The 21189-nt window shown below is 55.0% G+C and overlaps 1 protein-coding gene across 9 annotated transcripts in view; it reads right to left on the bottom strand.

Moving 5' to 3' along the window:
* Positions 1-21189, bottom strand: part of LOC106048874 (cyclic AMP-dependent transcription factor ATF-7) — a 65380-nt gene that overhangs the window by 19012 nt on the left and 25179 nt on the right. For 8 of the 9 annotated variants that reach the window (XM_066985382.1, XM_066985385.1, XM_048054707.2 and 5 more), the window contains one exon: positions 1076-1172. In XM_066985382.1, coding sequence (XP_066841483.1) covers positions 1076-1172 — 97 coding nt within the window. Of the gene's footprint in view, positions 1-1075; positions 1173-9359; positions 9615-21189 lie in introns of those variants that run through there. The other variant, XM_048054696.2, reaches the window with a different exon arrangement.

Below are 21189 nucleotides of genomic sequence, written 5' to 3'. Positions count from 1 at the left end.
ATCAGCCAAGAAAAGCTCTGCTGGGGGCGTGTGTCTCCAACAGCCCTCGCTGCCGTTCCTTGTGATAAATCCCCCCAGTTTCATCCCCCTGCCCTGGGTTTTACCCTTAAGGGTTTGCACCCAGGAGAAGCAAACACCTTCGGGAGCAGCAAAGCTGAGGGCTTTTAATGGTGGGCTTCAGGGGGAGATGGGGCTGTGATCCCCCTCTGCTCCCGACCTGGCCAGCTCCCGCCTGGGCTTAGCAAGCAGGAGGGAACCCACCCCCCCGGCATCCTCCCGAGACAGGGGGCGAGCTGAAGGAAAGCTCATCTTTAGGAGCCTACGGACTCTTCAAGCCCGTGCCCCCCAAAAATTTTCATCATCAACTCCCGTTAGCCTGATCCCATTTGAAACGACTTCTCCTTTCACCAGGGGGGAACACAAACCCTGCTCCGTTTATTGAGCCCGAAAGAGGAGCCCGACAAGGCAGGAGAGGATCTGTAAGTGGCAGTGATCTGCTGCCAGACAATACACTTTTTTTTTTTTTTTCCTCCCCCCCAATCTTATAAAGGCTGCATTGACCGCGCACTGCCAGAGCGCCTCGGTCGGGCTCTGCAAACGCGCTCTCGGCAGTAGCCGGAGCACTCGGCGGCGTTTTAATTTATTAACTGCTGGCCCAAAAGCTCAAGGAAATTGACACCTGGGCTGAGGGGAGGAAGCTGGGTTTGTCAGATTTGGTTCATCGTCCTCAAAGCACACGCAGAAACGTGAAAGACCTTTTTGTCCATAAATCTTCCGGGCTTAATAAAAAGGGTGAGAGCTTAAAAAAAAAAAAAAAGGCAAAAAAAAAAAAAAAAAGGCAAACAAAAAACCCCCCACAAAACCTGATACTACCATAAAATAAAGAAAAAAAAAAAAAAAAAGAAACTTGGAAGCCTCTGGCTTTCCTTTCCTCCTGATTAAATGCAGATCACAAGAGCTTTTTATGGGAGGTAGGGACGTTTTTCAGTGCATCTGGTCCCCGGTATTAATCTTGCAGTCATGCTATATTAATGTGCACCATTTTCCGAGTTGGCCTGGATTGAACGCCGCATACCTGCTATGATGACTGAGTCGGTTCGAGCAGGGCCGAATTTCAATGTCATCTCATGCTTGTGTTTATGAACCGCCAGGTGGTCCTCGTTTGTAAACCTCTGAAATGAAACAATTTAGAAAATGGTGAATAAATGCATTTTGGGTTTTACGGTACATCCTGCAGCAGGCTGGGGGGGGGGGGAGAGAGAGCCGCCCGGAGAGCGACTGTAACACAATCGCTGCCGAGCGTTAAGCAAAACCAGAGCGGGACAGATTGTTGGAGAAGCAGGGTGTGAACACAGCACTTCAAACCGAAAAGCCATTAGGCGGCCTTCTGGCGGACGGGGGACAAATATTTTGAATAATCCATTTTTTTTATTTTTTTTTTAAGCGGCGGGGCTGCGCCGGTGGCTGCAGCCGAGCTCGGAAATGCAAACGGTCGCCGCCGCCGCCGCGCCGCTCGGCGAAACGTGCCGCTCGATTGCTGGCTGACGGAGGGATGAATTAGGGGAATTAGGGGTCAATCAGCTTTTTTTTTTTTTTTTTTTTTTTTTTTGGCAGAGCTGGCACCGGGGCGGCCGTTCAGCCCCGGGGCTTTACGGCACGGGACGGACGCGGCTCTTGGTGGTGGTGCCGTGCCGAGATGGGGGCCGCCCTTGGCGTGCCATAAAAACGCCGCCTGAAATTCCACCTGCGGCAGGATCCTGGGCTGAAAAACCCCGCTTTTGGGCCGTGCTTTCGGGAACCCCGCAGGGCCGGGCGCGGCCGCTGGAAAGGCAGACAAAAGGGCTCGCTGCCATCAGCGTCGCCCGGCTCTGCGCCGCGCGAGGCGGAGGGAGCAGGGGAGAGAGGCAAGGACAGAGTTAAAGCAAATAATAATCAAGAGCCGAGGATGGATTGCGCCTCTCCTAACAGACTGCGACAAAGCGCGAGGCGGAGGGCACCGCACGGGCCGTGCTGCAGGATTTTTACGCAGCCAGCAGCCGTGCAGCAGCGGGCTGGCCGTATTTTTTTTTTTTTTTTCTCGTTTCTAGAAAGAGCTGCTGCCGCGGCGAAGAATTTCCGCCCTTTCCCCCTTCCTTTTTTTTTTTTTTTTCCTCGCACCACCCCAAAGCCACCTGTTTGGGTGAATTAGCTCGAGCGTGACACCCCGCTTCGCCCTCTCCCCCCTGATGCTTATTTAGGACTCGATTTTTTGCTCGGGCAAAGCCGCCTTTCCCGAGCTGGGAGCTGCCTCCCCGGTGCCAGCAGAGGCGAGGGGCGGCCCTGCCGAGGCATCGGGCGCCTCCGCGCGCATCCCACCCGTCTTCCCCTTGGGTACAGCACCAGGCCCGTTCTGCAAAGCAGCCTTAAAATACGTTACGGCAGGCAGGTCCGTAAGGCTTTTGACGGTGACTCGTAACCGGGGCTCGAATTAAAAGAGGTCAGAGCTTTTACACCCTTGCAGGCAGCTCAACAAAGAGGTTTTTGCCTGCTCAACCCCGGGTGCGCACGCAGAGGCTTTCCCGGTCGCTGCTCCCCGCAGCTAAACCTTAAATCCCACTTCCCAACAGTTTTTGCTAAAGACCCACACACGCTTCTGCCCGGTTTCTTTTCTCCACGCTCCCAGAAGCTTCGGCAAAACCTCGGCCCCAGCTCCAGCCCCGATGCGACTCGTTTCCAAACGGCGTCACAAATCTCCGCGCCGCCAAAGCGCGGCCGAACAAAGGAGAGGAGCGAGCGAAGCGCAGCCCCGGGGTGGGATTTTGAAGCCGCTGCCGCCGCCGTTTCGCCAAGGGAGCCCAAATTTGCAGCCTCGTTTTTGCCATAAAGCGCTGGCGGAAGGGGGGACGCGGGGAGGAAGGGTTGGCACCGGCACTTTGTCACACTTTTGGCCCAAAAGCGCCGGCTGCCAGCCCCCGCTCGACGCGCTGACGAGCCGTTATCGGAGGAAAAAGGGTGGGTTACGGTAAGCGGAGGAGAATAAATCAGGATTTTTTTGCGAGGACGGAGGAGCAGCCGGTTCCCGATGAATATTGAGCAGGCAGGCGGCCGCTACGCCGGCAGCGGCTCCAAATGCTCAACACGCAGACACGGGGGGAAAAAAAAAAAAGGAAAATGAAGAAAATGCCCAGTTCTCCCATTTAGGTTTGTGCTGGGTAAAGAAATGAGATTTTCAAGGCAAGGAAGGGGTGAAGAGGGCCACTTTCCCCCCCCCCCACGTCCTCCCCAGCAGCCCTGGCTCCAGCAAGGGGCACGTTTCAGCCCGGACTTGGCAGCGTTGGTACCGCTGAATTTATTTTAATCTTTCATTTTGCTCCGTGCAGGATTTTTTTTTTTTCTAGGGCACTTTTGCTGCTTTCGGCGCGCGTTACAGCTCTATTTAACATCTTTATGTGGTCTTACTAGCTGCGGAGCTCTCTCTTTCTCTGCACAGAAATGCTCACAGACACAATATATCTTTCTACATACATTTCCAAACGCCGAAACCTAGAGGCTGAGTCTGGCACTTCAGTTCTAAATCATGTCATTTTACACAGAGAAGAAAGCAGGGGGGAGAGCGGGGGAAAGAAGGAGGGGGGATAGGAAAGAAAAAAAAAAAAAGGGCGAATGAGTTAAAGCCACAGCACCGGCTTTAATATTTAATCTCCTTCCATCAGCAGCTGACATATAGCAGCGTTATTTCAGCCTGCTAGTTTGCGGGTGTCTGAATTAAAAAGAAGATGTAGGCTGTAAACTCTTTGGGGCGAGGGACAGCCGCGCGGAGCTGAGGACGCCGCGGCCGCCTCCGCGGCGTGCATCGGCCCCGAAAGCAGCGACCCTGCAAGCAGCGGCGGTGTAAAATCTGATCTGAACGCCGCACACAGCCCCCATTTCAGCTCTTCTCTCCCCCTGCGATGGCTCTGGGAGCTCCGGCCGCTGCCTTCGGTGCGAGGGCTGGAGCACGCCGATGGCATTTGGGGTTTGGGTAAACACGGGGCCGAGTTTATTTACCCAAGAGACAGTCCCAGCTTTTTGGAGAAAACAGATTTGAGGCAGATTAAGGCTGGACAGTCTGCATTCTTTACCCAACAGGCTGTGACAGCTCGATGAATAAGCGTGCTCATTTAAAAATCTTTATTTAATAGGGCACAATACTTCCAGCTGGACCGACGTGCCATCTCTGCTAGAACAAGAGCCAGAGAATAAACGCAGCAGGCTGAAGCCTGGATCTTCAGGCAGAAACATTTTCCATCGATTTAAGAAGCAGGACATGAAAAACAAGGGGTTGCTTAACGTTTCTCCTCCCTTTTGCATTCGTAAAGCCTTCGACCGCATTCAAACCGCGGGCGAACGGAGCACGGTTTGTCCCCTGACACAGGCTGGAGACACAGCACGGGCTCCGGCCCGGCACAGAAAGCCCCCCGAGAGCTGAGCTCCCCCGGGTCAGGGCTCTGCCTTCAGAGGCAAAATCAGAGCTGGATGCATCCCACGCAGGATGAATCCCATGCAAAGGGAGGGTTAGGAGGGTGCTGAACCCACCGCACCGAGCCCAGCGGCCCAGGTGCTCGCTGGCGGCAGGCACAGCGCGCGAGCTGCGTGCCTGTTTTTTAACCTCGACAGTCGTTTTCGGAGAACGCAACCAGCGGCTGCGGTGCTGAGCCTGCCACCCGGCCGAAATTCGGTTTTAACACAGACGGGGTGCGGGCTGCGGCGGCACAAAGCGTTCCCCGGGCACACGCTTGGGAAAAGGAGGCTTCACCTTGCAGAAAGCACGAGCCGTGGGACCTGGAAGGGGTGGGGAGCCAAACCTGGCCGCATCGGGCTCCTCACGGGGCTGAATTAATAGAGCTGCTGTTAAGACGGGGAAGCCCAAACGCTGCTCCGACCCCAGTTATCCTGCCCGCAGCGTGGCTGAGACACCTGGATAGGGTGGGAGACAAAAGGAGACGGCGCGTGCCCTGCAGGCGCGGCGCTGGAGGGAAACTCGGCGCTGGCTGAGCTGAGCAAAAAGGCACCGAATCCCAAAGGAGCCACCCCGGGTGCCACTTCCAAAGCCCACCTCGGCTATCGTGGCGTGAGCATCCCAGGACAAGGGGGCTGGGGGGTGTCTCGGGGTCTGCGCCGCCCTCCAAGCACCACCTCGGGGGGGCAAGGGGTCCCCCCCATTTCCCAGCTGAGCGATGACCACGCTAATTCCCCCCCTCCCTCGCGCAGAGGCTGGAAGGATTAATTCGCTAATGCGCGTAAAGTGCCCGGCTACCCGAGTGATTCATGGGTTTTAGGGGCCGGGGGGACCATTACAATTATCTGCCCCGTGAATCCCCAGCTGGGCCCGTTTCCAGAGGAGAGGAGGTGGCCCGAGACAGCGGCGGTAACACGGCGAAGACTTGTTGGTTCGAAAGAATGCAGCAAGAGCGCGGCCACGCTGTCTGTTTTTACGCTTCGGAGGGACGGCACGCTGAGATTTCGGCCCCGTTTTCCCTTCGCTCGTACCACCAGGGGAGGGTTTTCCCCCAGAAGGGCTCGGAGCCCGCCTGCTCCCATGGGAAAAGCTGGTGCCGACGGTCCCAAAGGCAGCCAAGGGAGCTCCGTCGGCACCTTCGGCTGCCGAGCGCGCCTGGAGAGCTGCCTTCAGTGGCGGCATCCTTCCGCTAGAGGAGGGAAGAGACAGCACCTCCGCCAGCCGAGGCCAAATGAAAAGAAGAGCGAAGGTTTATGAGCGATGGAGAACAAAACCCGAGGTCGCAGGCGGCACGTCCCTGCATCCAGAGGGAGCCCTGCCCAGCACAAAGCCTTTCGGCAGGAGGGGAGCGGATCCTTCGCGGCGCCCCGCTGCTCGGCCACGGCCCAGGCTCTGCGCTTAGAGCCCCCCAGCCAAGGTCGCGGCACCCTGGTGCGTGCAGGAGAGGAAGGAAAGCCTAAAAGGGGGGCAAGGGCTCATCTCCACGGCCCCACGGGCCGGGGGATGTCAGCTCAGCCCCTTGTCTCTCCCCTGGCACAGCCAGCTCTGGCATCTCAGCGGGATGCACCCCTTTTGGTGCCCTTCCCAAAAGGCAGGGGCAGCAGGAAAAGGTTATTTCTGTTGACTCAGGTTCTGCGAAAACCAAAAAGGCCACGGCCAGCTCAATCACCTTGGAAAGGAGCAGGCTTGGACGCATTTGGGGCAAGATCCCCCTGCTGTTCCCCCTCCCCCCCGCTAAAAAAGCATCGAGATTAAACCCTTGCAATGTTATTTTTGGCTCCGGCAACTCCAGGGACCCATGTGGCTATGCCTTTTGCTTTAAAAATCTGCTTACATCCTGCCCCGTGATTAATTCACGTTCCTTTCCTTGTTTTAAAAAAAAAAAAAAAAGAATAATAATCAGAAACTCCAGCCTGTTCACAGGGTGCTGGTGTTAGGAAGCCCCGTCCAAACCACCAGCACAGCCTTTAACAGACGCTTCGTTGGGATTAGCATTGTGCAAGCCACAACAAAGATGCCTTCTGCTTCTTCTGGAGGGAACCATGCGATTTCAGAGTTATTTTTTGGGGGGCTTGTTTTGTTTTTCAGGCAGTCACCACAGATGGGAGCTGCGCGGCAGCACCTCCTCTGCGTCGGCTCGTCTGCCCCGCAAACGCTTGCGTGGGGAGGAGAAGCTGGGAGCACGCGGCGGTGCCCAGCCTCTCCTCGTGCATTTCTCCCACCTGCAGCGAGCAGCACGGCAAGGTCACGGTGACAACACACGGTGCTTCCGTGTCCCCGAGACGAGCCGCTGTTTTATCACGCAGCAGGGAGCAGGCTGGAGGGAGGGGATTTTATGGGTTCGGCACGCTGCTCCTACCAAATCCCCAGCAATTAGCAGCTCAGGTGGCTCCCCAAAGTTCCCTGCGATTTAAACAGAGTTAAGCAGGTTCTGGAGCCCGTCCCATCCCCGTTCCTCCTTGGCCAGAAGGGCAGAGCATTTAACTGGGAGTAGGTAAATAATTTAATTTACATTTCTATAGCTTCGCTTATCCCAGAGGGCTTCTCATACACATGCCCCTCCGCTGAAATGCAGGTGTTTCAGCAGGGGGGAAGGCAGCAACCATCTGGCCTACAGCACACCACGTAGCAGTGAGGAGGGAAGCATTCGGCCAAGGACATACGGGGCAAATTCTTTAATAAACTCCGCATTCAACTTACTTTTTTTTTTTTTTTTTAATCAAGTCTCCTGTGGCAGACACAGCATCTCCTTCACCTCCAGCACGCTGGAGCTCAGCATCAGCACGGCTGGGTGCAGACAAAACCAACCTCGGCCCTTCTGAACGGCCAGGAGCTACCTGCTGGGACGGCATCGATCCCAGTGGGATAACTGGGACAAACGTCCCGGCTCGGACACCGGGAGCTTTCGCTGTCGAACCCAAGCCAAAGAAAACCCGAAGGATTTCTTTGTAGGGCCCTGAAGGACCAAGAACCAACCTCTTCCCCTTTTTCAAAAGGGGTCTATGTGGAAAAAGGCAGAGGAGCAGCCGAGTTGCTCCGCCCGAAGCACACCCGGCCGCGCAGACGAGCGGCCCCCGGTGCTCAGCTCCCCCTGGGCTCGCAGCCCAAACCCCGGCATGCGAACCCCGGGCAGGTCGGGCTCCTGAATCTCCGACGGGTCCAGGCTACGTGGGAGCAGGCGGCGTTTTCTCACCACCACCCTTCTGCCCCGCTCGCGTGGTGCTGGCAGGGGCCGGAGCCATCGGCACAAAGCCTGCGGCGATGCACCGATTGTTTCCTTCCACACGGTGGAGCGTTTTTAGCCTCGTTTCGCCGCGAGTGAAGGTTATTAAAACCCACGTATTAATTACCGCTGCCACATAACTTAAGAGGAGAGGCCCAGCGGTAATTAAGGGAGGTGAGCGAGGGGGTGGAGTTGCAGAGCGTCAGCGGCTCCGCAGCCTGTGCCTACGGATGTGCGCCTGCCCCATGGGATCCCCCAGATAGCTCCAGCGTGGACGTGAATCATTCTTACGTCCCCGGCTCGAATCCCAGCAGCACCACAGGTTTTCAGTGTGACCTTGGGCAAGCCATCAATCCTCCCCCTACCTACCAGACAGAGCAAATAAAAAGGGAAAAAAGGCACCATACTTCACGAGGGCGTTAGGAGAGGAAGCCGAGCGCGCACGCAAGCACCAGGAGCCGTGCGAGAAGCACTGCAGAAAAAAAAAAATATATTAACAAAGGCAATTACGGCTGCGCTCCCCCGGCCGTATTTCAGGCGGGGATTCATTAGGAGCTCGGCGTTTCTTGCTGTCGCAAGAGCCGGGGGCCACGGACCAAGGAAAAGGGGCAAGGAGCGCGGGCATTCGGCCACGCAGAATTCCTGCCCTGCCCGACCGCGGGGCTGAGCGGTTTGGGAAGCTGGGGGGCGTTGAGGGGGGAAAAGTGCTACCGTGAAGTTCGTGGGGCTCTGCCCTCCCGCGATCCGGAGGCAGAATCACGAACCCCCGGTGCTGGTGGCAGAGAAGAAAGGGGAAGAAAGGGTGAAAAAGGGAAAAAAAAAATCCCCCTCCCGTCCCGTCCCAAGCCTTCAGATCTACCACAGAAACCCAATCTGGGCTCCTGCCTTCCCCTGCAAGCCTCTGCTGTTTACCAAGTGAGTCACCCTTCCTGCCTCGAACGCTCCCCAGCTCCTGAATGAATAATTTGGGAGCAAAGACTCCTTCTCAGCAAACAAACAGCATCAGCAGCAAGCCCCGCACGACGCACGCAGGCAAGAGATAATTTATAGAGTGAAAAGAAAAGAATAACAGGAAACTCCCTCTCCGCATACCCCGAGAAACGAGAATGCATGCGCAAAAAATAATTAAATCCGAACTGGAGTCGATTAATTTGTCTACAGGGCTGAGGATTTGTGCTTTGGGAGGCTGCACGGGGCTCTTAAACAGGCTCTGGACGGGGGCCAAGGCTGTCAATGAGGCAGGGGCTCGGAGAGGTTTTGGCAGCAGGTGCCGCAGCACATGCAGCTCTGTGGTACGAGTCGCTCCGGCTTCCCCCGTCGCTGCCAAGCCGTACATTTCAGCTGAGAGCTCGGCCTCGTTGGAAATCGAGCCCCTGAGCCCCCGGGTGACAACGGGGAGCCCCGCGCAGCCCGCACGTCGCTGCACCTGGCGGGGACCCTGCGCCGCTCGCCCCCAAGGGCGGCGCTGTCGGTGCCGGGAGGGGAGCTCAAAAATGTGGTTAGAGGGAACCCAAAAATGTGCTCGGAGAGAAACGAGCCAGCAGGATCGAGCCGAAACCGGGACGAGCATCTCGCCGAGACACCCGAGGCACGCGGGTGGGAGCGAGGAGCAGCCCGGGCACCGCTGCGGGGAGCTGCGCGCCCCGGCACGGGACTTACCCTTGGAGGAGCACAAGGGCAGGCCGTGCCGGGGGAGCGGGCCTCGAACAGCGGGCTCCCATGGATGGAAAACCCCATTTACTGCTCTGGACAGCCAGTGCTGCAACTCCGATCCAATCCCCTGACGTTAATTTGGGAAGCAAATTCGGAATTGTTGGGAGGGAGCCAGCTGGGCTGGGGCTCATCGGAGAGGTTCGGCTGTCGTCCCCTCGGAAGACGCCTCGCTAGCGCCGATCCCCTCCGCCGCACTATTGTCCCGGTGCTACAAGAAAGCCGATCCTAAAAACAAAGAGTTAGCTCCAGTGGAAAAAAAGCGCTCATTGTGCCCGTGCGCCGCAGCTTGAAGGAGTCGCCGTGACTCAGCCTTGACCTTTGAGCACCACCACAATTAGAAGAAGGATGCCGTGGTCCCCATTCAGGGTTTTAACGCGCTGGAAGGTTGGTTTCCTTCAATTCATTCGCAGTACTGGGTGGGCGCCCACCCATTCATGCTGTGCGAGCCTCTCCTTAGGCTTTTAGGGCACAAAAACAGGGTGGTGGGTTGTTTTTTTTTTTGTGGACCTGAGCTAGAACTTCTCACAGGGAACCTCTAACAGCACCGGTTTGGAGAGGGCATCACGCTAAATGGATACAGAGGCTCGTTGCTTTTTTTCCCCTTTAATATTAGCACATGAGCCTATTTCCCCGTTAATATTAGCATTTCCTAGCTAGGAGGAAGAAGCTACGAGGAGGAGCGGATCCACACACCCAGAGGAGCGTGAGCACAGCTTAACGAGGCCTCGAGCGGAGAGGGACAAAAAGCAGGAGCCAAATTCCGTTCTGTGGATCCCCGGCCACCCTGAGAAGCAACTGGGGTATTTTAGAAAAGGGGCACAGAAACACGCAGGGTCTGGCCCCTTTGTGCCTCCCGAGAGGTGCACGAGCTCCGTGGAAGCTCAGAAGACCACGTCAGCCAGCCGTGACATCCACAGGTGCCCCAGTGCGAGATGTGGGATGGGACCCAGGGGTTCCTCGGAGCCCTGCGGTGACTCTCTCCCCGCTGCAGATGCCCCGCGTCCCTTCTGAGCACCCCACACTACCCCAGCTCCCGGATCCCACCCTCGGGCGGGATTTCCCCTGCAGCCAACCCATCCCATGGCACAAAAAAGCTTCCTGACGCCGATCTCAGCACCACAGCGCACGAGAACGCAGCCTTTCTCGGCGCATCCCTCGCACCTTCCTCCCGGAGCTTTTGGCAACCCCCCCCCCCAGCTCCTGCTGCGTTCCCAGAAACGGACAAAACCCCAAGCCCCTCATTTTGTAAGGGCCACGATTCCCCACGAGAAGCGACGAGGTGCGGCAGTAATTTCGCTCCTAAAAGGAGGAAGGCCAACGGCAGAAAAAAAAAAAAAAATCCAGGCGTTTGCCTCTTTCTGCCTCTCGGAAGAGCCACCTGTTTTCTCGTAACAGGTAGATTTATGGGCGTATTAACGCGGCGCTGCTGCTCCCGCCCTGATGAGGTTCTCAGTGACCCTCTTCTCTCCCGAGATTTACGGTTTCTCGGAGCAGCCTATTGCACGGGGGTCGAACTCCAGCTCTTTGCGCCACTCCATCCCGCACCCAGAGATCACCTGCGCCAAGGAGCCGGATCCTCTCCCCAAATCAGCTGCAATCATTATGCAACCGTGCCTGCCTGCAGAAGGTGCCAAGCTTTCCCCGGCAAGTCGGGGCAGGCTCCCGGGGAAGCAAATCTCCTCGCTCTGCTCACGTTCTTCTCCACCGCCTGCCACCACCGCAGCTCACGACGGGGAGGTTTCAGCTGCCTACACACCGGGATTACGCCTGAGGAGCGCATTAGCACGCTCCCAGCTCTCCGTGCTTGCCGGTGGACTTGGTGACCTGGCCAAATCCCCAGCAAAAGCCCCTCTGTGTCTGCAGCAGGCTTCCCAGCTGCAATTCGCGCTGGCCCAGGGCTCTCGCTCGCTCCTAATTGCCTCCTTGGCTGCTCCTGGCTAATGGCGAACCCTTTTAACGTTACTTTCCACCTGCAGCCCTTAATAAAAATTAAGTGGAGAAACTCTTAAGTGCAAGAAAAATCAGGAGGGATGGAGGCAAGCATAATGCAAGCCGCGTTTCCCCGCGACCGTTTGATCTACGGCCCCCTCCCAGCCCCGGCAGCAGAGCTGAGCCCTGCCGGGTGCCACCTGGGCGATGATTCAGCGGTGCAGAAATACACAGCTGAGGTCACCAGAACCGCTTCGCTCGCATCCTCGGGGTCCCAACCATTCTTCCGCCCACGTTACGGGCCGCCGTTAATAAAATTTCGCACACAGTCCGAGCGAAAGGCATTGAAATTTTCTTTTCTAAAGCTCGTCAATGTTTGAGGTTTATGGCAGACATCGCACAAAAGGGAGACTAGCTAACACAGCGATCACAAACCGCTTTTAATACCTGAAGCGTGCGCAGGAAATCTCTCCCCCAACCACAGAAACAAAGGCTCGGGTTAATCCCAAGCGAGCAGGTGAATTAGCAGATTGCACGAGAGCCAGAACTAAGATGCCGACAGGGATGCTGTGCAGCGAAGAGCTCGCAGCTGCACCCTCAGCACTGCGAGGACCCGGTGACACATCGCACGGCGACTCTGCAGGTGGCTGGGGTGGCAGCAGCGGAGGGGAAAGCAGGAGCCTTGCACCAAAAAAGCGAAGAAAAGAGCCAGAAAAACACCCAGGAGCAAGACACTGGTGGGACGGGCCGCTCTGCATTTTTATCTCTGGCTTGGATTGCTTGAAATCCGGTCCCTTGAGTATTTATTCTTGTAAACGGGGTTTTTTTTGAGACCGAGCTGCTCATCGCCCTGTCTGAAGTCCACACGAGGAGGGTTTGAGCAGACAAAAGTGACAGGTGATGCTTTGAATTCCTGACAATTACCCTTGTGACCGTGAGCCCCTCGCCCGTTCTCAAACCCCGCTTCTCTGCCTAAAAGGAGGGACCGGCACGGCCACGAGACACATTCGCCGCTTATAAATAACCTGAAGAAGTTAAGAAGCCAAAAACGTTTAACTGCCCCAAAGACAGACTGCTCCGACGTTCTGCAAGAACTTCATTTTATGAAATGGTTCCATTTAGCAGCCTTTACTGCTGAGATTAATTTATAGCTTGTTTTGCACTGCTGCAGAACTCTCCCACCCCATCCCCTACACACACAATTCTTTATTGTCTAGATGTTTACTCTCAGGGGGAATTTTAGGACTTTAATGTTTTTATTGTTTTAATCCGGCATATAAAAAAATTATTTGAGCTAAACAGCTGGTACAAGTGCTCGGGAAGTGGCGGTGCAGTTTCTCAGCTTGCATCATTAAGCAGGTGTTAAATAAACACGACGCCACGCTCCTCCCGAGATTTACCATCGCAGGAGATTTGCAGGGGACTTTGTAAGAACGGCGGGGATGTTACCAAACATCAGCCCAGCCTCTCCTGCTCCACGGCCCTCTTTATTTCTGCCCAAGCTCTCAGGACCTGCCTTAGCCCGGGCTTATTCAGCCTCAATCCCTCCAGCCAGCACCGCTAACCCGAGGAAGGGGCGAATCTCCCGGAGCAAAATCCCCCTTTGCCACCTTCTGTGCACAAAGGGGACTTCTGCGGATAGGCCACGTGTTTAGGCACACCGAAAAAAAAGCCCAAAAGGTGCTTTTTTCTTCCTGCCTGTAACGCGCCGACATGCGTGCGCCAGTCCTTTGTGCGGCTGCAGCACCGCAGCCCCCAGTGGCAGCGCACCGCGGCGGCTGCCCGAACCCAGCAGTCCCTTATAAATGCTTCCTCCAGCATTAGGAGCGGCTAGAAATAAATGTATTTATACTTATTGTGAGCTTTCACACCTCGAAGAAGAGCTGAGTCTCTAAGAGAAAGGTTCTCGAGCAAAGCAGCAGCCACCGAGGGGAGGAGAGGGGCCAAAAAAAAACCCTAAAAATAAGAAAAATGCAAAAAGCCTACCTAGAAATCCCTCCTACCATCAGCTCTGCTGCCATTCTCTGATCTCACGTGAAGCACCTCTGCAAGGAACCCGAGACATTATTACTGCTTCGAGCTTTCCTATCCCACCCTTGCTCTCCAGCGAGGCTCGGGGGCTCGCAAAGCGCACGAGGACTCGGCGTCCCCTGCTCGGCATCGCGGCGAGCCGCAGCCACGGCGGAAAGCCGCAGTCAGCCGCAGAGGGGCGGAGCGGCCGCCGCACAATGCCCGGCTCCGGCCCGGCGAGCATCCTCGGAGGCCGAAATCCTTCCTCTTCTCCCCTCTTGCCAAGAGCCAGCTCCGGCCGCCGCCTCTGCAGGGCTCGGTCGGGTCTTGCCGGGCTCAGAGAAGCGGGCAGGGATGCAGGCTCCTGAAAAAATCGTCTCCCCCCTCTCTCCTTGCTGCTGTTTAGGGACTGAAATTAAAAGAGGTCACGAGCTCGTTGGGTGCTACTGACTCCGTGTGGGGTGTAAGGAGGGAAAAGACGCCTCTCTTTTTTTCCCTCGTGACCCAAAGCATGCTCCTCAGCACCATTTTTGCTGGGGAAGGAGAGGAGAGGCCCTCGCTGAGTCCCTCCACTTGCATTTTTTTGTCCTTAAGTGACGGTTTCCCTGGATTTTATGCAAGAGGTTTGCAGAAAATCCTGCAAACTCGTGCACCTTTCTGGAGATTAAATGCATCTGTGCTAGCACGAAAGCACGGCCTTCGTCAGAGCTGCGTGCTGCATCCGCCTGCGTTAACCTGGGGAGCGTTAGCTGTCCGCACAACACCACGACCCACTCCTAAGCTTCAGAAATTCAGCAGGTAGGAAGCGAGGCTCTGAACACCTCCACCAAAACCCCCAAGCCAAACTGCCTGGTCTTCAAGAGACCGTTTCGAAAATAAGGAAGTGTTTGACCACGGAAGGGGCAGGAAGAATTCGATCCTGGGCGCAGGCTTGGACTGCACCCCGAGACCTCCCTCTCGCTTCCCGACCGCCTCACCCGTCCCAAACCTCCACACCCAGAGCCCTGCTTCACATTTGCTTTCCGAGGGAGCAGGGATGAAAAGCAGGTCTGGAGGTAAGACGGCACGAGGTTAAACTCGCCGGCCAACGCGGCAACACGGGCAGCTCTGCCCGCTGCTGCGGGAGCACGCGGCCCCGGGCAGCTTTCTGCCCCTCCTGAGCTCCAGAGCACCGGCAAGTTTTCAGATCAGTCTAATTTCAAGTTAATAAAAGAGCCCGGCTCGATTTATGGCCTCGTGCTAGCAGCACACGCCGTTTGCATTTTTGATATAGGGCGAGAGCTCTAGGTGAGGACTGGGCTGAGATTATTTTGTTCGGAGCAGAAACTCCGCGGCTGTGAAAGCCCCTTAAATCAAAACGAGAAGAAAGCATTCCCTGCAAGCCCGCAGCCACGCTCCTTTGTGGGTATTTTTGCAGCCCCGATCATGTTCCCAAGAAAGGGGAAACCCTCCCTCCTTGTTCCCCCCCCCCAGCTTCAAGAAAGTGGAAACCGCCTCGTAATCTGGGAGCAAACAGCAAGGACGGGGCTCAGAAAAAATGAAAGAAATAAAAGAAATTGTTGCAAACCTGGCAGCACCTGAGAAACTCCAGATCCAGCTCGAGGGGCTGCAAGAGCCCGCACGGAGCTCTGCAGGGGGGACCCCTGAGAAAGGGCAAGAACCATAAAGCCGGCTCCGAAATACCAAAAACACCCTGAAATACCAAAATGCTCGCAATGAGTGGGCACCCTGCTGAACCTGCACCCCTGGGTGCCACGCAGGGGCCGCTTTCCAAGCGGGGGGATGTTCTCCTGTGTTGTAACCCACAGAAATTTCCACTGGGGACTTTCCCTCCCGCTCTGCTCACGTATGTGGCATCGAATGGCCCCAGTAAAAGGGGGCTCCGAGCCAGGCTATGTGCATATTTTTATATATATATAATGTAGATGGACGTGTATCGGACATGAATAAATATATATGAGAAGAGATAGGGAGAATATCCTGGTTCCTCTCTTTCTCTGTATTTATAACCCTAAGTTTGCAAGTCGCCCACTGAAAAGCAGCGGGCTCGGCAGCCCAACCTGCCCTGGGAATCAGGCCGGGAGCTGCTCAGCGCCCTTCCCCTCAAGCACAGAAGTGAAATCAAGTTTTGGGCAGCTCCAAAGAAGGTTCTGCCGCTGCCCCTGAGCCCTCGCCCCCTTCGTGGCCGGCAGGAGGGGCTCCCTTTGGAACCGAACCACCCCAGCGCCGCAGCTCGGCGGTGGGTGCGCTTCGGCTGTGATTTGCGAGCGGTTTGAAGGATCCTCTGGGACGAGAGGTGCTCCAAAAGGGCAATTAGCTCCATTACTGGCTATTCCACTGCAACACGCGATAGGTTTGCCGGTTGCGTGCCGCCTCATATACCCCGGCTGATGCCAAAATGAACAAGTATGCTAATGAAGCGAGCGGCGAGCGTGCCCGGCGCGGCGGCGGATGGCTCTGCAGCACGGCTCGTCCTCCGCCAGCCTTTTCTTTGACAGGACCTGCATTAAAGCCGGCTGCTGCATATTTTAAGGCGTTATTAGGCAGCCTGCAGCCTCAGCACAGCATCTCTGGGGCGGCAGAGGGGAAAAGCACGCAGCTATTTCTTCAAATCCAGAGGTGCTATTTCTTCATTTTAATTGCTACAGCAGCCGATACGGCCAAGAAATCCTATTACGAGCTTTATTTTTTTTTTTTTTAAGAATAGGCGTTCACCAGAAGAGATAACTCTAAGAAATGTGAAAGCTGTTGCCAAATCTCATTGCATCTCCAGCGTGAGAAGCCAGGGTCAGGGCAGATTATTATTTTTTTTTAGAAAACCAGAAGCAGAAAGGAACTAACGCAAGTTTCAGTTACTTATCTCCTCTATGTATGGTTAAAACAATTCATTAAAAAAAAAACAGACATATATTTAATTGGATTTGAGAGGTTTTTAGAGAAATATGCTCTAAAGCCTCACCAAGCACACCCAGTGCACCTTCCAGAGACTCCTGCCAGTCCCCCCTAGTGCTGCACGCGCAGGAGGACGCTGCGGTAGACGAAAGCATCCAACAACAGCTTCCAGATAAATTTTGCTGCAGTGCATGCCCTTTCTAGCAGCCGCCTCCCCCAGTGGCCTTAGGCACCCATGTCCCAAGCCCTGTGCAGGAGGGAAAAGCTGCCCTCGCCCACCCAGCCCTTCACACGTGGCTGCAGCCGCAGAGCAACCCCCGGGGCTCCGGCGAGGAGGGCGAGCAGCACGAGCGTGCCTGCAGCGTCTCGGAGCCTCCCCTGCAAACGTTCCCAGGTCCCAGGTGCCTTCTGCCAGTCGTCTTCTTCCCCAAACAAACAAGAAAAGCCACGCACGAAACACATCGCCCCAGAAAATTAAGGTGGAGATCTCACGGGCTCTGCCTCCCGCTCTCAGCACCACCACCACATCACAAGGGCTGCACCAGAAGGGGTTTGGCAGCAGGGCTGAAGCCAGGAGCTTACTGGCAGGCAAAAAGGATGCAGAGAAGAAGAAATCCAGGGGGAAAACGCGGAGGACACCCTGCAATAACCGTTACCCTTCCCTGGCTAGTGTCACTTTGAAGCCTGCCATGTGCCACGACGGGAAGCGGGTGTTGCAACGCTCCCTGCACCCGTGGCACTGCAGCAACCAGCCCGGGGCTATTTTTAAACCATGGGGAGGGTGCAGAGGGGAAGAAAGGCAGCAAAATAGAGGAATTAGCCAGTCCAAGAAAAGGCTGGGGGGGGGGGGGGGGGCATGGATGAAAACCAAGCCCGGGCTGGGTGGGGTGACAGCTGCCCCGTGGCACCGGGCCAGCACCGGCACCAAAAGGGCATCGGGGAGGACGGCGGCGCGGAGCCGCGGCAGCGCCCGCGCTGCAGGAGGGGGAGAAGAAGCCTGCAGAAAGCCCTTGCAAAAGAAAAGCCTTTCCTCCTCGTCCCTGCAAGGCTGCCTCTCCATGCTGCAGTGCTCGTGGAGGGCTTCCAGATTCGTTACCTGTCCTCTCCGCAGCGCGGCCACTGCCCGGAGAGGTTTTGGGCACGGGCTGGGGGGCACCAAAGCGGCCACAGCACTAAAAGAGAGCTCGTGCTTAACACCAAATCAACCAGAGGGGATGCAAAGACGTTTTCCTGCGAAGAAAACGGCGTTCCACGTTATCGAGAGCCGGCTCTTTGGCACGGGCTTACGCGACGCTTTCTGCGCGGCCGTGGGGTTTGCGCACAGGTCCGGCGAGTCCTTTGGCATCCAGGCTCTTATTTAGAAACGGGGGATTTGGAAAGCTGTCCGGAGCCATTTCCATCCGACAGACAAGTGTCTGTGTCGGTTCAGCGCCGCGCACGTGCTTCAAATGCAAAGCAGAAGTGGCATTCGCAGAACTGGCAGCGAACCCCAGCCGGAGGAATGATAAAGATTTTAACTTACAGGAAATGCCGCTATTAAATAATATTTAAGTCTTAATTATATTTTAAAACAGCCATTTTATAAAAAAAGAAGTTCTATTATAGTGCTTTTGTAGTTAAAGGTCTGTCAACATTTCCATTTTAAACCTTCATTTCTAGGGGGTTTATAATTTGGTCATAAAAATTCATTCTAGGCTGGAACTTGGCATACAGGGGCTCAGCCTAGGAGCAATATTTTTTATTATCCAATTTGGTTTAAATTGGTTTGGCCGTTTTTAAGTTATAGGAGTGTAAAAAATAAACGTTTACTGGTTTCAGATGCCTTCTCAAGCTTATTATTATTCAAAATTAGCTTTCCCCTCCCCACCTCCAAAAATACCTTCAGCAAGAGGTGGGAGATATCACTTCGCTCTGCCGACAACACATGAGTTACAATTCAAATTAATTCACTTCTTTTGATGCTAACAACCTAAAGAGTTACTATAACCAAGCACTACTTTGCCACGGACCCATTACGTACTGTAAATGCTCAGAGATTTGTGCAGCATCTGCCATTTTGTGCCTGCTGCACAGGTACTGCAGCTGTAAAGGCCTTAATTTGAAATAAATAATTAACTCGGGAAACCTGCACTCCTGGAAAATAATGGAAGACCTTTAACCAAGATGTTTCTCTACAGAATTTTATTTCAGCTGTGGCAGCTTCAAATAAAAAGCTGCAGATGTGAAGCAAGCAGGCACATACAGCTAGGAATTCCTCGCCACGGAGCCTCAGACATTTCCTCGGATTTAAAAACCAGAAGAGAAACTCTAGTTTATGGCTCAGCTCTTCAAATCACTCGGGTGCAGTAGGGACACAACATATACGTGACTTCGCATGCTAAGTGCAGACAAGGGGTATCTGTGCCCAAGCATAACAAAAAGCTTGGAGAATTATTATTTTTTTTTTTTATTCTGGCTCCATCGTTAACATCCCCACTTTTTCATTTTAGTATTTGGCTGGCGCACAGGGGCGTCAGCCTCGGCTCAACCCCACCAGGCTGTGACCCTTTAGGGCACGCAGGGGAGGTCTCTGTAACGCCTCCAAGGGCTCGCGGATGGATGGGAACTGCTTCCCGGAGGATCCAGCCCCTCGTTTTCGTCCCCAGGTGCCCCGTGGCACCGCGAGGTGCTTGGGTGACCTCAGGCAGAGACCCGGTGTCGGTCCCGGCACGGAGCCCTGGACGGGGAGCTTGCGAGTCCTGCTCCTGGCTCCCAGCTCTCACCAGCCCTGTCCAGCTTCAGTGACTGCTGCCACCCGCCCTGCTCCACAGAAGCTGCTCTCCTGCTTAATAAGGCTCCGATTTCCAAAGCCATACCGGCTCCTACCTCATTAAATTGGGGGGTGTTAGGAGCCGGGATTCTTTAGGAAAAACACCCTGCGCCTGTGTCCAAGGCTAGCCCCACTCAGTTCCCGTGCCAGGACAGTAACAATCTCTATGGGAGGACGGGGTGTCATAACTCTGCTTAATCACCGTTTAAATTCCTGCTTGCTCTAACAGCAGGTAGCCAATTGGGCTGAAGTTTCTCCAAGACTCGATTTTAACCCTCTGAGTGTCTCACGCAGCTCGTCTGCCTTCCCTTCGTGAGCGCCAGGAGCAGAGTCTCAAGAGGCAGGCCCTGAGGCTGAGGCTGTTAAATCAATGCACAAATATTTCTTTCTGTTCGTGCTCGTATTCAAAGCGAACACATCCGTGCCCTGCGCACGCGTGGCCCCGGCAGCAAGCTCCAGCAGGGCTCACACACCCCTCTGCGTCTCCTCTGAGTACCGCTGGCTCCTGGCACCTTCGAGGCAGGGAATATTTTCTTACCTTGCTCCACCCCGTAACGGGAAGGACAAGAGAAGGACGGAAACAAAGCCAGCCTTTGGGATTGCCGTGAAAGAAAGATGCTTTGCTGTAAAGCAGATGGGCACGGGCGCTGCCTTCCTCTCACCTCCGGGCTGCCCTGCGCACCTCCCTACTCGCTCCACTACATTATTCTGCCTCTTCCTATCACACCAGCTTGTCCTGACTGATCTGCTTCCACCGAGGACCTTCAGCCGCCGAGACACCTGCGGGAACAGGGACAAGACTCGTTCCTCCTAGCAGCGGAGCTGGGATAAGGAGGCACCGGCACAAACCCCGGCTCGGGCCACCGCCAGCATCCATCGGTGGGAGGCTGCGAGCCCCACGGCAAACCTCCGAGCCCAGGAACCAGGCGGGTCCCAGGCCACCCGAAAGTTTGGACCACGACAAGGAGCGCTCACCGCTGGGAAGCTGCTCGGAGGGAGACGAGGGTCGTTTTCTTGCCCCCTCTCTGTACCAGGCCTGGCATAAAAGGGATAATCTATATTCGTTTGGATTATACAAGCTCCAAAACACACCTTAGCTTCAGTTCCGCATTTAACCAATCGCCGGAGCCATTTGTTGCCTCGTATATTACAAAGCAATAGAGATTTAAGGGATAATGGTCATGGCGGCAGAGTATACAAAGCAATAAACTGCTTTTGAGGTTGGTTAAATGCCAAGTGATGCTGAGGCCTCAATGCCATAAACATTATTTCTATTATATGACAAGATAAGAGGATACAATAAACCACAAAGAAGAAAAATCATTTTCTGGCCTCGTGAAAGTTCTGGGCTCTGCGTTTCTCGGACACTGCACGAGCATCACCTCAGTGGCGTGGGTTTAAGGGGAATAAATTGTTAAATTAAGGGGGGGGTTTAAAAAGCAAACGATTGTTTGAGGAAATGGCCTGTATAACCGTAGTGCTGGAATTAGGACCCGAGCGATGATTTGTGTCACTTATAAAGAGGGGAATGGCACCGAGTGGGGAGGCAAGGGCCAGGCAAAGTCTTGCTCCCAGTAGAACATATTCAGGGTTATGGGCCCTTCGTTAGTTTGGGCACCAGGAGCGGGCAAAATAGCTTTATTAATAAAGATGGTCCTCTGTTACGATGCTTCATAAAACCTCCCGCAACCAGCGCTGCCCAAGCCTTCAGGAGAGGAGCAGAAGTTGTCGGAGAGGCACGTCCCTCCTGCAACGCGCACAGCACCGGCTTTCCCTGCCCAGATCAGGCTCCAGGCACAGCACGGAGTCTTTAACACAGCCTTCCAAGGGAGGAAACGAACCCAGCCGGTGAGCGACTTCCCTCTGCCACCACCAGATCACAGCAACGAAGCAGCACGAGCCCAGCCGAAGCCCCTGCCTTCCTCCCAGACCTTTGCTCTGGATGCCTTCGGCACGCTGGCCGAAGCTTTAATTACCCCGTGTTAATGAGTCAGAGCTGTATCATTACACAGACTTCGTTAATACCTTTCGACTTTAACGGCAACGCTTTGCTTTACAGCTCACACTCGGTTGCGCCAAGGCTGTCTTTCATCACTCAGAGTGTTTTAAATGGGATTAGGAGATTTTGCTAACGAT

The sequence above is a fragment of the Anser cygnoides genome, chromosome 32 (genome assembly GCF_040182565.1).
Source record: "Anser cygnoides isolate HZ-2024a breed goose chromosome 32, Taihu_goose_T2T_genome, whole genome shotgun sequence".
In the NCBI taxonomy this organism is placed as follows: Eukaryota; Metazoa; Chordata; class Aves; order Anseriformes; family Anatidae; genus Anser; species Anser cygnoides.
The sequence above is the reverse complement of the archived record's forward strand: the minus strand, read 5'-3'. Positions and strand labels throughout refer to the sequence as shown.